This window comes from Salmo salar, chromosome ssa13 (assembly GCF_905237065.1).
Source record: "Salmo salar chromosome ssa13, Ssal_v3.1, whole genome shotgun sequence".
In the NCBI taxonomy this organism is placed as follows: domain Eukaryota; kingdom Metazoa; phylum Chordata; class Actinopteri; order Salmoniformes; family Salmonidae; genus Salmo; species Salmo salar.
In genome coordinates this window covers 54169715-54183117 of record NC_059454.1, presented here as the reverse complement: position 1 = coordinate 54183117, position 13403 = coordinate 54169715, and the positions used below count along the sequence as shown (strand labels likewise).

The 13403-nt window shown below is 43.1% G+C and overlaps 1 protein-coding gene across 1 annotated transcript; it reads left to right on the top strand.

The window, feature by feature from the left end:
- The first annotated feature begins 3550 nt into the window (after positions 1 to 3550).
- LOC106567419 (cysteine-rich and transmembrane domain-containing protein 1) lies at positions 3551 to 11904 on the top strand. Its single transcript, XM_014136641.2, has 3 exons — positions 3551 to 3782; positions 4461 to 4812; positions 11285 to 11904. The coding sequence occupies exons 2-3, from the start codon at positions 4485 to 4487 to the stop codon at positions 11395 to 11397; spliced, it is 441 nt and encodes a 146-aa protein (XP_013992116.1). The 5' UTR covers positions 3551 to 3782; positions 4461 to 4484; the 3' UTR covers positions 11398 to 11904.
- Positions 11905 to 13403: the final 1499 nt, after the last annotated feature.

Genomic DNA, 13403 nt, shown 5'->3' with positions numbered 1-13403 from the left:
GCATTATACTGCCATTGTACTATGATAACTCACAATTAATAAAGATGGTACCACATTATCATTTTTAGTAGCATTTATCAGAACCCTTACAAAAAATATTGCCGTTTTGAAACTGCAGTAAAAATGCACCATGGTACATTTTTGTAAGGGCCCTGAGTCCAGGTTGCATAAATAGCCATTCAACCAGTTTTGAAAAGAGAAAACAGCATTCTGCTCCATTTAACTCCAATGTAAAGTGCCTATATTTGACCACAACTGTACTGTAATATTACAGTCCTACACATAGTAGGTTACTAGGGGCTAACAATGTCTTAATTGCTGACACAAAAAAAGCAATGTTTGGGAACAAAAATGGTATGTGGATGAAGGTCATGCTTAAGTGAATAAACTATAAAGGGAAATAAATGGCTACAGTTTACACTTTTTTTTGTTATTTCATGAAATGTTGTTTTCAGAAAAGGGGTGTTTTTTAAAAGTACCGGGGTAACTAAAAAAATATTAATTTGAATATAATATTGGAATGGAATAAGGTGCATTTGGAAAGTATTCAGACCCCTTTTTCCACATTTTGTTACGTTACAGCCTTATTCTAAAATGGATTCAATACATTGTTCCCCTCATCAATCTACACACAATACCCCATAATGACAAAGCGAAAACAGGTTTGTAGAAATAAAAAACAGAAATACTTTGTTTACACAAGTATTCAGACCCGAAATTGAGCTCAGGTGCATCCTGTTTCCATTGATCATCCTTGAGATGTGTCTACAACTTGATTGGAGTCCACCTGTGGTAAATTGAATTGATTGTACATGATTTCGAAAGGCAATCACCTGTCTATATAAGGTCCCACAGTTGACAGTGCATGTCAGATCAAAAACCAAGCCATGAGGTCAAAGGAATTGTCCGTAGAGTTCCGAGACAGGATTGTTTTGAGGCACAGATTTGGAGAAGGGTACAAAAAAAATGTCTGCAGCATTGAAGGTCCTCAAGAACACAGTGGCCTCCATCATTCTTAAATGGAAGAATTTTGGAACCACCAAGACTCTTCCTAGAGCTGGCCGTCCAGCCAAACTGAGCAATCGGGGCAGAAGGGCCTTGGTCAGGGAGGTGACCAAGAACCCGTTGGTCACTCTGACAGAGTTCCAGAGTTCCGTGGTGGAGATGGGAGAACCTTCCAGAAGGACAACCATCTCTGCAGCACTCCGCCAATCAGGCCTTTATGGTAGAGTGGCCAGATGGAAGCCACTCCTCAGTAAAAGGCCCATGATTGCCCGCTTGGAGTTTGCCAAATGGCACCCAAAGGACTCGCAGACCATGAGAAGCAAGATTCTCTGGTCTGCTGCAATCAAGATTGAACTCTTTGGCCTGAATGCCAAGTGTCACGTCTGGAGGAAACCTGGCACCATCCCTACGGTGAAGCATGGTGGTGGCAGCATCATGCTGTGGGGATGTTTTTCAGCGGCAGGGACTAGGAGACTAGTCAGGATTGAGGGAAAGATGAACGGAGAAACATACAGAGAGATACTTGATGAAAACCTGCTCCAGAGCTCTCTGGACCTCAGACTAGGACGAAGGTTCACCTTCCAACAGGACAACGACCCTAAGCACACAGCCAAGACAACGCAGGAGTGGCTTCGGTACAAGTCTCTGAATGTCCTTGAATGGCCCAGCCAGAGAGCCCGGACTTGAACCTGATCGAACATCTCTGGAGAGACCTGAAAATAGCTGTTCAGCGACACTGCCCATGCAACCTGATAGAGCTTGAGAGGATCTGCAGAGGAGAATTGGAGAAACTCCCCAAATACAGGTGTGCCAAGCTTGTAGCATCATACCCAAGAAGACTCAAGGCTGTAATCGCTGCCAAAGGTGCTTCAACAAAGTACTGAGTATAGGGGCTGAATACTTATCTAAATGTGATATTTCATTTTTTTTTTTTATACATTAAGCAAGAATTTCTAAAAACCTGTTTTTACCTTGTCATTATGGTGTATTGTGTGTAGATTTGATGAGGGAAAAAAACTATTTACCTTGTCATTATGGTGTATTGTGTGTAGATTTGATGAGGGAAAAAAAACGATTTAATCAGGCTTTAACGTAACAAAATGTGGAAAAAGTCAACGGGTCTGAATACTTTCTGAATGCATTGTATATCTAATAACACTAACAAAAACATAGGAATATAAAATTGAATAACAATAACTTAACTAATTAACTTGATATGGCAGCTCTCTTATGCTCTGCTTTTGCACAATTCTAATTTGTACATAGGTCACAAATAAAGCTATCCCCAGTGAAATTGGAGCACAATTTATGAGCCCACCTCCTGCACTGCTCACACCATACCTGTGACTAAAAACATGAGGAGAGATGCCAATTGAAAAGTTCTCTCTTAGAAACATAGCTATCTATCCAGCAATATAACATAAAATGCTGTGTAAAATAGCTAAAAGGCTATAAAGTGACAATAACTGTAAATCTATCAGTCACTAGTGGAAACAATTAAGTTACCATTGTAATGTGTTTTACCTCATGATCTGGTAGTAAGGTTGCTAGCTAGCACTCCTAGCAGCTTATGCTAAGTAGCTAGCCGGCAAGCATTTACTGCTAGTGAAGTTGCTAGCTAGCAAGTTAACATAAACTAGCACTAACTGGGCTAGTCATTGTCTAAATGATAGGTAGAAACACATTTATAACAATAAAGGGGTAACTTAGCCCCCAGGGGCCAGCTACCCCTTCGTGTGGGGGCAAGTTGCCCCCAACACACTCATCCAACATATTACTGTTGACTAAACCCATTCCATACAAATTTGCGCAACCACGACATTCAAACGAGGCTGCAATGAAAACTAATGGGACTGTAGCGACTGCGTTGGCACGTGTGAACTATGTTTCTATTCAAGCGTTGATTGACATGGTAATGGCCCGATAGTATTGGAGAAAAGTAAAAAAAACTGACCCCTTTGATGCTGTATGTTAAATTGTGACGTGTCATGACGGAATGTACAGCACACATAATGCAACTCATTCTGTATCGTACAACCTCTCTCCACCAGGTGTAGCGCTTCTCTCGCAGATTAAAAACAAGAAAGGGACAGGGTAAGGGGGGATATCTAGTCAATTGTAAAACTGAATGCATTCATTTTTTGCGTTATCACTACAAGCCATCATGACTCTCAAAAGCTGCGACAGCCGCTGTTTACTTCTGAAGATTACTTTAGCGCCGCCCTAAAAACCCGATTCAAATTTGACACAAACCTTCAAATAGGTATGTAATTACATATTATATAAACTCTTTATAGTGTTTTATTTATATTTTAGAGGTGATAAGTTTGACAGATCGGGTAAAAAAAGCAGTTTCCCCACACGGCTTATCTCCCTCAATCCCTATCCACGCTGTAGGTTTACCCCAGGGGGCTAGTTACCCCCTATTACCCTAGAAGTATTACAATTAAATGCCACCAATGTAAAGTTAAAATGTGAGTGTGATCAGCAGAGAGTAAAATTACTCATGGTTGTGACGTAAGGTTATGAGAGGTGGGGGGAAAACCGAGTCAGATGATAGTAGGCCAAAATCGGCCGACCTGCTCAGCTGTCTCTAAGACATCAACGCACCCATCAGCTAGTTTTCCGTTGCAGCCAGTGAAAACGGTTGAGCGCGCCAGCAAGCAACACTCAATGGATTATACAACTTAAATCAAGAAAAAGGCTGTGTTGATGCCAATCCGAACCAAGAAGAGAGAAAGAAAGCGCATTACAGATTACAGTTCATTCAACCCGAGGTAATACTGGAATTATTCACTCAGACACACTATAGGTCGTTTTAACAAGGGAAGAGTAGAAATGGTCTGCATGATTTATTTATTCTTGAATGTTGAATGTCTAGAATCTGTCTAATGAAGTAAACTAAGGAAAGTTTGAATACAACTTTGGTGCTGAAGCTGCCTACACTACAGTTTAACTTTTCTTAAACGGCAATAACTGTGAACAAATTACCCTAGAATAGTATTTTATGGATTGGAATAGCCAACCACTGAATGGGCTCTTGGCCATACGATCCACATACTTCTCCTGATTAACTGTGTCTGTGGAAGTGGAAAGTATTGCCTATAATTAAATTCAGACTCTGGCCTTGTCCACTCATTATCATTACACTGTTAAAATAGTTGTGCATCCAGAGTGGAATGTCACCTCTCAGACTGAGTCAGTCTTTCACAGTCAGTCACAGGGCTGACATCACCCCACTCGTTGCAGCAGCAGGGCAACAAAGCTCTCATTCACTAGAATGGACTGTTTTCAGTTAAACTTAAGCAGCATGCACATTCTACACTCCAAGACAAGGGAATCTGACAGTCAATTGTCGTGGCTTTCTCATTATGTTTCTGACATTTGGTCAGAGACATTACTTATCACATGCCATATTTATGCTTTTGTTGTTTTGTGATTTCCCACATTCCTAGGCGGATTCGTCTTGCTGTCCACAGATGAATTTTGATCAGCCGCCTCCTTATGGGGGCCCTGGCCCCTCTGCCCCAGGATACCCTGCCCCTACAGCACCTGGGTATCCAACCCCCATGGCCCCTGTGTACCAACCCCAAGGGTTCCCAGATCAGGGATACCCAGCCCAGGGATACCCTGCTCCGGGTTATCCACCCACAGATCCATCCTACTCTAACTTCCCCCCAGGACCCCCAGGTTTATACCAAGGGCAGCCAGGTTACCAGGGTTACCAGATTCCCCCTCAGCCACAGTTAGGATGGCAGGATACACCCCCTGGTGCACAAATGTATGGAGAAGCCCCTAAGAACACAGGTGAGATCTTGGAATTATGAAGCAGCTATGGAAATTAATACATAGAATAACCCACTGACCCACTTTTGTCTGGCTGTGTATCTGAATAGATTATTGTATACAGGGGTTAAATTGGGAATTCTGAGGTGGGGAGCCCTATTTTGGCCGGGTTAGGTTAAGCCAGGGTTGACTATAAGACTAAGGGTTAGAGATAGATAATAGGCCAAAATTGGTGTTAGGGTTCTTTTTAGTCTTCGTAATGGGTTGCCAAATGACCTCTGGGAACTCCTTCACGTGATGTGATTGAGATACTTAATATCAAAGATGTTTGCAGTCACGCCACACCCTTACTGTACCCACGTGACCTGTCACTATAAAAGGCAGTGTGGTGTGACATTCTGTCTTTCTTCACTCTCACATTTGTGTTTTACATTACGAGATTGCTATTAATCCCTTCGGATTACTTCCTTACGGAATTACAATTCTTCAACAACTTGGAGGTGCTGTGAGTAGTTGATGTTAATCTAGTCAAATCAAAGAACATTTTATTTGTCACGTGCCGAATACAGCTGTAGACCTTACCATGAAATGCTTACTTACAAGCCCTTAACCAACAATGCAGTTTGAAGAAAAATAAGGGTTAAGAAAATATTAACTAAATAAACGAAAGTAAAAAAATAAAGGAGCAACAAATAAAATAATAATAAAGAGGCTCTATATACAGGGGGTACCAGTACCGAGTCAATCAAATCAAATCAAATTTATTTTTATATAGCCCTTCGTACATCAGCTGATATTCTCAAAGTGCTGTACAGAAACCCAGCCTAAAACCCCAAACAGCAAGCAAAGCATGTGAAAGAAGCACGGTGGCTAGGAAAAACTCCCTAGGAAAAACTCCCTAGAAAGGCCAAAAACCTAGGAAGAAACCTAGAGAGGAACCAGGCTATGAGGGGTGGCCAGTCCTCTTCTGGCTGTGCAGGGTGGATATTATAACAGAACATAGTCAAGATGTTAAAATGTTCATAAATGACCAGCATGGTCAAATAATAATAATCATAGTAGTTGTCGAGGGTGCAACAAGCACGTCCGGTGAACAGGTCAGGGTTCCATAGCCGCAGGCAGAACAGTTGAAACTGGAGCAGCAGCACGGCCAGGTGGACTGGGGACAGCAAGGAGTCATCATACCAGGTAGTCCTGAGGCATGGTCCTAGGGCTCAGGTCCTCCGAGAGAAAGACAGAAAGAGAGAAAGAGAGAATTAGAGAGAGCATATTTAAATACACACAGGACACCGGATAAGACAAGAGAAATACTCCAGATGTAACAGACTGACCCTAGCCCCCGACACATAAACTACTGCAGCATAAATACTGGAGGCTGAGACAGGAGGGATCAGAAGACACTGTGGCCCCAGCCGATGATACCCCGGACAGGGCCAAACAGGCAGGATATAACCCCACCCACTTTGCCAAAGCACAGCCCCCACACCACTAGAGGGATGTCTCCAACCACCAACTTACCGTCCTAAGACAAGGCCGAGTATAGCCCACAACGATCTCCGCCATGGCACAACCCAAGGGGGGGGCGCCAACCCAGACAGGAAGACCACGTCAGTGACTCAACCCACTCAAGTGACGCACCCCTCCCATGGACGGCATGGAAGAACACCAGTAGGCCAGTGACTCAGCCCCTGTAAAAGGGTTAGAGGCAGAGAATCCCAGTGGAAAGAGGGGAACCGGCAAGGCAGAGACAGCAAGGGCGGTTCGTTGCTCCAGCCTTTCCGTTCACCTTCACACTCCTGGGCCAGACTATACTTAATCATAGGACCTACTGAAGAGATAAGTCTTCAGTAAAGACTTAAAGGTTGAGACTGAGTCTGCGTCTCTCACATTGGTAGGCAGACCATTCCATAAAAATGGAGCTCTATAGGAGAAAGCCCTACCTCCAGCCGTTTGCTTAGAAATTCTAGGGACAATTAGGAGGCCTGCGTCTTGTGACCGTAGCGTACGTGTAGGTATGTACGGCAGGACCAAATCGGAAAGATAGGTAGGAGCAAGCCCATGTAATGCTTTGTAGGTTAGCAGTAAAACCTTGAAATCAGCCCTTGCCTTAACAGGAAGCCAGTGTAGGGAGGCTAGCACTGGAGTAATATGATCCAATTTTTTGGTTCTAGTCAGGATTCTAGCAGCCATGCGGGGGTCCAGGTTAGTCGAGGAAATTGAGGTAATATGTACATGTAGGTAGGGGTAAAGTGACTATGCATAGATAATAAACAGCGAGTAGCAGCAGTGTAAAAAGGGGGGGGGGGGTGGGTGAATGTAAATAGTCCGTGTAGCCATTTGATTAGCTTTCCCCTAGGAGTTTATGGCTGCAGGGAAGTTCCATCTACATTGAAAGTGTGTACGGCAGCCATCTCTATGGATCATGACTAGATTACGGATGCATTACTACGGGCACACCCTCTAGTATCGCAATTCATGAAAGGTGCCCTCAGGCTACGGCCACCCAAGGCTCCTTCAGTACCCTCATGGGAGTTAGATGTTGTCCTACGATCATTTCTGAGTCCACCATTTGAGCCCGTCTTCACTTGAGCTATAGGAGCTCTCAGTCAAGACTGACGTTCTATTGGCTATGGTGTCAGCCAAGCGTGTTGGAGAATTACAGTACATGCGCTTTCTATCCATCCTTCATGCCTCACTTTAGCAGAAGATGGATCTAAGGCAGTGCTTTGGCCAAATTCAACATTTTTACCTAAGGTCCTTTCATCATCATATGTTAACCAGCCCTTAATCATAGTAGCATTTCACCTGCCTCCCTACTCACAGGAGAGTCGTGAGTTGCATACACTTTGCCCGGTTAGGGCATTGAGTGCCTATATTGCTGCAACAAGAACTGTTAGTCAAACAGAACAGCTTTTTGTGTGTTATGGGGAAACACTCTCTCAACCCAGATACAGTAAGTGAGCATACCGTGAACCTTGTACATACTTATCAACCATCAGTGAGATGGATGTTCTAAACAGAGGCCTTCCACTCTTGGTGCTGTTGCACCCAATTGAAGCCTCATGTTGTAAGCTCTAGCTTTTAGCTTGCTTGTGTAAACAGTTGTATATCACAGTTGAAATTATTTCTTATCCTGTTGGGTAATTATATTCTGTTGCATCCTGTGGTGGATACAAGGGTTAGTTTAACCCTAACTTAAAAAATATATATTTTATTCTACTTTTCTCTTTGGTGCTGGAGCTTTTTTCTGGATCAAAATGGTGGTGGGTGTGACAGTGGGCGTGGCCAATGGCGTCACTGCTGACCAAAAATGTTTGAGGCCCCCCTGTTGGCCGCAGTGACAAAATATTGCTGTTGTAAAGCTAATTTCCTGCAATTCTATACATTTTACAATGGGATCTGAGATAAAAAATTACAGTTTTAAGCTAGTTTCCTGTAATTCTACACAGCTTGCCATGGGGCTGAGAACATTTGCAGTTTTAAACCAACATTATATTTACAAAAGTATGTGGACACCCCTTCAAATTAGTGGATTCGGCTATTTTTAGCACACAGCCATGCAATCTCCATAGACAAACATTGGCAGTAGAATGGCCTTACTGAAGAGCTCAGTGACTTTCAATGTGACACCGACATGGGATGCCACCTTTCCAACAAGTCAGTTTGTCAAATTTCTGCCCTGCTAGAGCTGCGCCGGTCAACTGTAAGTGCTGTTATTGTGAAGTGAAAATGTCTAGGAGCAACAATGACTCATCTGCGAAGTGGTAGGCCACACAAGCTCACAGAACGGGACCGGCGAGTGCTGAAGCGTGTAAAAATTGTCTGTCCTCGGTTGCAACACTCACTACGGAGTTCCAGACTGCCTCTGGAAGCAACGTCAGCACAAGAACTGTTCCTCAGGAGCTTCATGAAATGAGTTTCCATGGCCGAGCAGCCACACAAGCCTAAATTCACCATGCGCAATGCCAAGCATCGGCTGGAGTGGTGTAAAGCTCGCCACCATTGGAGCAGTTCTCTGGAGTGATGAATCATGCTTCATCATCTGGCAGTCCGACGTACAAATCTGGGTTTGGCGGATGCCAGGAGAACACTACCCGTCCGAATGTATTGTGCCAACTGTAAATTATAGTGGACGAGTAATAATGGTCTCGGGCTGTTTTTCATGGTTCGGGCCCCTTAGTTCAAGTGAAGGCAAATCTTAATCACTACAGCATACAATGACATTCTAGACAATTCTGTGCTTCCAACTTTGTGGCAACAGTTTGGGGAAGGCTCTTTCCTGTTTCAGCATGACAATGCCCCCATGCACAAAGCGAGGTCCATACAGAAATGGTTTGTCGAGATCAGTGTGGAAGAACTTGACTGGGCTGCAAAGAGACCTGACCTCAACCCCATTGAACACCTTTGGGATGATTTGGAAAGCCGACAGCGAGCTAGGCTTAATCGACCTACATCAGTGCCCGACCTCACTAATGCTCTTGTGGCTGAATGGAAGCAAGTCCCCTCAGCAATGTTCCAACATCTAGTGGAAAGCCTTCCCAGAAGAGTGGAGGCTGTTGTAGCAGCAAAAGGTGGACCAACTCTATGTTAATGCCCATGATTTTGGAATGAGATGTTTGACGAGCAGGTGTCCACATACTTTTGGTCATGTAGTGTAATTTCCTTACATTTTACACATTTTGCCATAATTTATGCTATCTGAGTGACTCAAACATGATAACATAATCAATAAAGGGAAAGGGGATACCTTGTCAATTGCACAACCAAAATGTTTCTTCCGCATTTAACCCAACCCCTCTGAATCAGATTAGTGTGGGAGCTGACTTAATCAACGTCCAAGTCATCAGCGCCCGGGGCCCATACCATGACAAAAATGATCCTGAATGCATAATGTTTGGAAATGTTAGACTGTCTAGCTTTTATTTTGGTGATTGTTAGTAATTTTGGTGATTTTGGTCTAAAAAAATATATATAGGCTCATTATCTTCTCTAAATACTTTACACTGAGTGTACAAACCATTAGGAACACCTGCTCTTTCCTGGACATAGACAGACCAGGTGAATCCAGGTGAAAGCTATGCTCCCTTATTGATGTCACTTGTTAATCCGTGTAGTATCCACTTCAATCAGAGTAGATGAAGGGGAGGAGCCAGGTTAAAGAATGATTTTTAAGCCTTAAGAGACAATCGAGACATGGATTGTGTGTGTACTATTCAGAGGATGAATTGTAAGTGCCTTTCAACATGGTATGGTAGTAGGTGCCAGGCGCCCTGGTTTGTGCCAAGAACTGCAACGCTGCTGGGTTTTTCACTCTCAACAGTTTCCCCTGTGTATCAAGAATGGTCCACCACCCAAAGGACATCCAGCCAATTTGACACAACTGTTGGAAGCATTGGAGTCAACATGCTTTCGACACCTTGTAGAGTCAATGCCCCGACGAATTGAGGCTGTTCTGAGGGCAGAAGGGGGTGCAACTCAATACTAGGAAGGTGTTCCTAATGTTTGGTATACTCCGTGTATATTTGGTTTTAGTTTAAGTTTACACTGAAAAGTTTTTCCATCCCGAAAAATATGAACTAATTTCTAGTCTTTTTTGACTGTTTGGATTTAGGTGGCCCATAAAATAAATATTAGATGGCCTGCCCAATACTTTTCCATGCAGAAAAACCCTGCCTTTGACCCAAGGTGCAGGAGCCAGGTTTCGTGAAGCTGAGGCACAACTTAACCACTGCCTGTGCATAAATCAACTATTTTACCTTTTTATAGAAAGGATTCTTGATGACTAGTCGAGGTGCAGAATTGTCAGTACAACTCACTTAGGCCAGTACAACTCAATGAACACTAATATATAATTTTCCCAGCATGTAGACAGTCTGGGCCAGGCAATCTCTGGCTCTGTGACGAGGCCAAAGTGATTAAATGGATTTGAACGCTCATAGGAATGAAATTCAACTTAACCCATATGACACTAATGGCAGAACTGCTGGCTTCTCACTCAGTGAGAGTTTGATCAGACCCCAGGGGCATCCAATTCCAGCTCCCAGTCTAAACCCATCTCGCTCTTGCCGGAAGTGAGGGTTTGTGAATCTGCCCTCATTCCCTTAGCCCACATTGAAATTACTAGTGCCTTGACAGTAATACGAATTAATGCCTGATAGCTAACGAGTGTCGTAACATGGAGTGTCCTAGTTCTGGCCAATTACTAGTATAAGTATCTAAATAATGGATACAAGCTTTTTGTTTTTCCAATATTATGAACATGCATGTGTGTCAATGGAGGCTGCTGAGGGGAGGAAGGCTCATAATAATGACTGGAATGGAATAAATGGAATGGGTTTGATGTATTTAATACCATTCCACCGATTCCGCTCCAGCCATGACCACGAGCCTGTCCTCCCCAATTAAGGTGCCACCAACCTCCTGTGATGTGTGTAGATAAGAGGGACTGGGAATACAGCATTGAATAACTTCTCTTTGTCTTCATCTCTATCAGTGTATGTGGTGGAGGACAGGAGTCGAGATGGCGGAGGCGGAGGGGAGCACGCCTGTCTCACGGCCTGTTGGACGGCCCTTTGCTGCTGCTGTTTGTGGGACATGATGACCTGATCACTGAACCTGGCGAGACGAGACCTCACTGTTGCCTCACCATGTGCTCCCCAGAGAAATCTACCACGGTGTAAAACCGTCTGCAAGTTAACTGATCTTTTACTTCCTGCCTCTTTGTCTTATTTGTTGTAACTTTATTATGCTCGCTAAATTGTTGCACATGTGACTTTGTACATCATACGGCAACTAAAAACCTAGCCTGAACACTCAAAGTACTAAAGCTAACTTTTTTTTAATATATAAATATTGACACATCTTCACTGAAGAAAAATGTATAAAACAATGTTGAATAATCAGTCTTAATAATTAACAGTTTATATTTAATTATATTTGTTTGTTTTTCATATTAGAGATGTTGGAAACTTACGTTTCTCTTTCATCCCCACCTTTAAATATTTGGTTTTCATGGTAAAGAAAACTAGACTGAACAAAAATATAAATGCAACGTGTTAAGTTTTGGTCCCATGTTTCATGAGCTGAAATAAAATATCCCAGAAATTTTCCATACACACAAAAAGCTTATTTCTCAAATTTTGTCCAATTTATATCCCTGCCAAGATAATCCATCCACCTGACAGTTGTGGCATATCAAGAAGATGATTAAACAGCCTGATCATTACACAGCTGCACCTTGTGCTGGGGACAATAAAAGGCCACTCTAAAATGTGCAGTTTTGTCACACAACACAATGCCACAGATGTCTCAAGTTTTGTCCACCAGAGCTGTTGCCAGAGAACTGAATGTTAATTTCTCTACCATAAACCTCCACCTAACATCGTTTTAGAGAATTTGGCAGTACGTCCGAATGGCCTCACAACCACAGACCACGTGTAATCACTGCAGCCCAGGACCTCCACATCTGGCTTCTTCACCTGCAGGATCAGCTGAGACCAGCCACCCAGACAGCTGATGAAACTGAGGAGTATTTCTGTCTGTAATAAAGCACTTTTGTGGGGAAAAACGAATTCTGATTGGCTGGGCCTAGATCCCCAGTGCGCCCCTGCCCAGTCATGTGAAATCCATAGATTAGGGCCTAATGAATTTATTTCAATTGACTGATTTCCTTATTTGAACTGTAACTCAGTAAAATTGTTGAAATTGGTTTCCAAGAGTTTGATACCATTCCATTTATTCCGTTCCATACATTATTAAGAGCCGTCCTTCCATCAGCAGCCTCCAATGGTTTACAGCTAGAGCTATACACATTTAAATATGCACATTTTAGCTGTGTGTCTTAGTCAGGTGCCTATATTTGCACAACTTATTTTGGGCAGTGCTTCTCACCCCCCTGGCTTAAAGCTCTCATGTGGGTTGAGTGTGGGGCCAGGAAGGTCTGTGATTCTATTTCTGAAAGGTCAAGATTTAAGTCCTGTTTATACCTGGTGCTAACATGTGTACTGATCTTGTCCACATTCTGATCACCATCAGTTATTTTAATCATCTACACCTGTCTAAAAATGTGGGCCCAATCAGAATGTGGACAAGATCAGGACACATGTTCGCACCAGGGTATAAACAGGGCTTTGGACAGGGAGCAGTGAGTTTGATCTGCTGTGTGTGAAAATAGCTGCAAAGGGGGAGGTGCAACTCGTTCAGAACAACAGTCCAGACTGCTGAGTATCTCTGCTTACCGCTGTTCTATAGAGGTAGATGATTCTACGGTCACGGAGTGGCTCAGTCCTACTGTATGTCAATGGCGATGTTAATGATTAAATCTGCTTGTTAGCTTGGAGTCCCAACCTCACACTTCACTGCAGTACTCCAGTCTTTCATATACGTTAGTGTTGGGGGTCAAAGATGCTTCTGGCAGGTGCTAATTAAAATGGTAAAAATAACCTGGGAGCCATGAGAACCCACTGCAGCTGACAGGAAGAGGTTTGCCTCCAATGATCTCAATTTGAATAATACAATACCTGCCTTTAATATACATTTACCTCAGTAGTACAAAGGAAGCCAATTTTACCTGTCAATCAGTATTTGACAGATTAAATTGCTTTGATTTATTC

Bases quoted from the DNA above. Each gene is read 5' to 3' on its own strand.
- LOC106567419 (XM_014136641.2), top strand. From the start codon at position 4,485: ATGAATTTTGATCAGCCGCCTCCTTATGGGGGCCCTGGCCCCTCTGCC. The intron at 4,813-11,284 runs GTGAGATCTTGG...CATCTCTATCAG, and splicing joins AGAAGCCCCTAAGAACACAG to TGTATGTGGTGGAGGACAGG.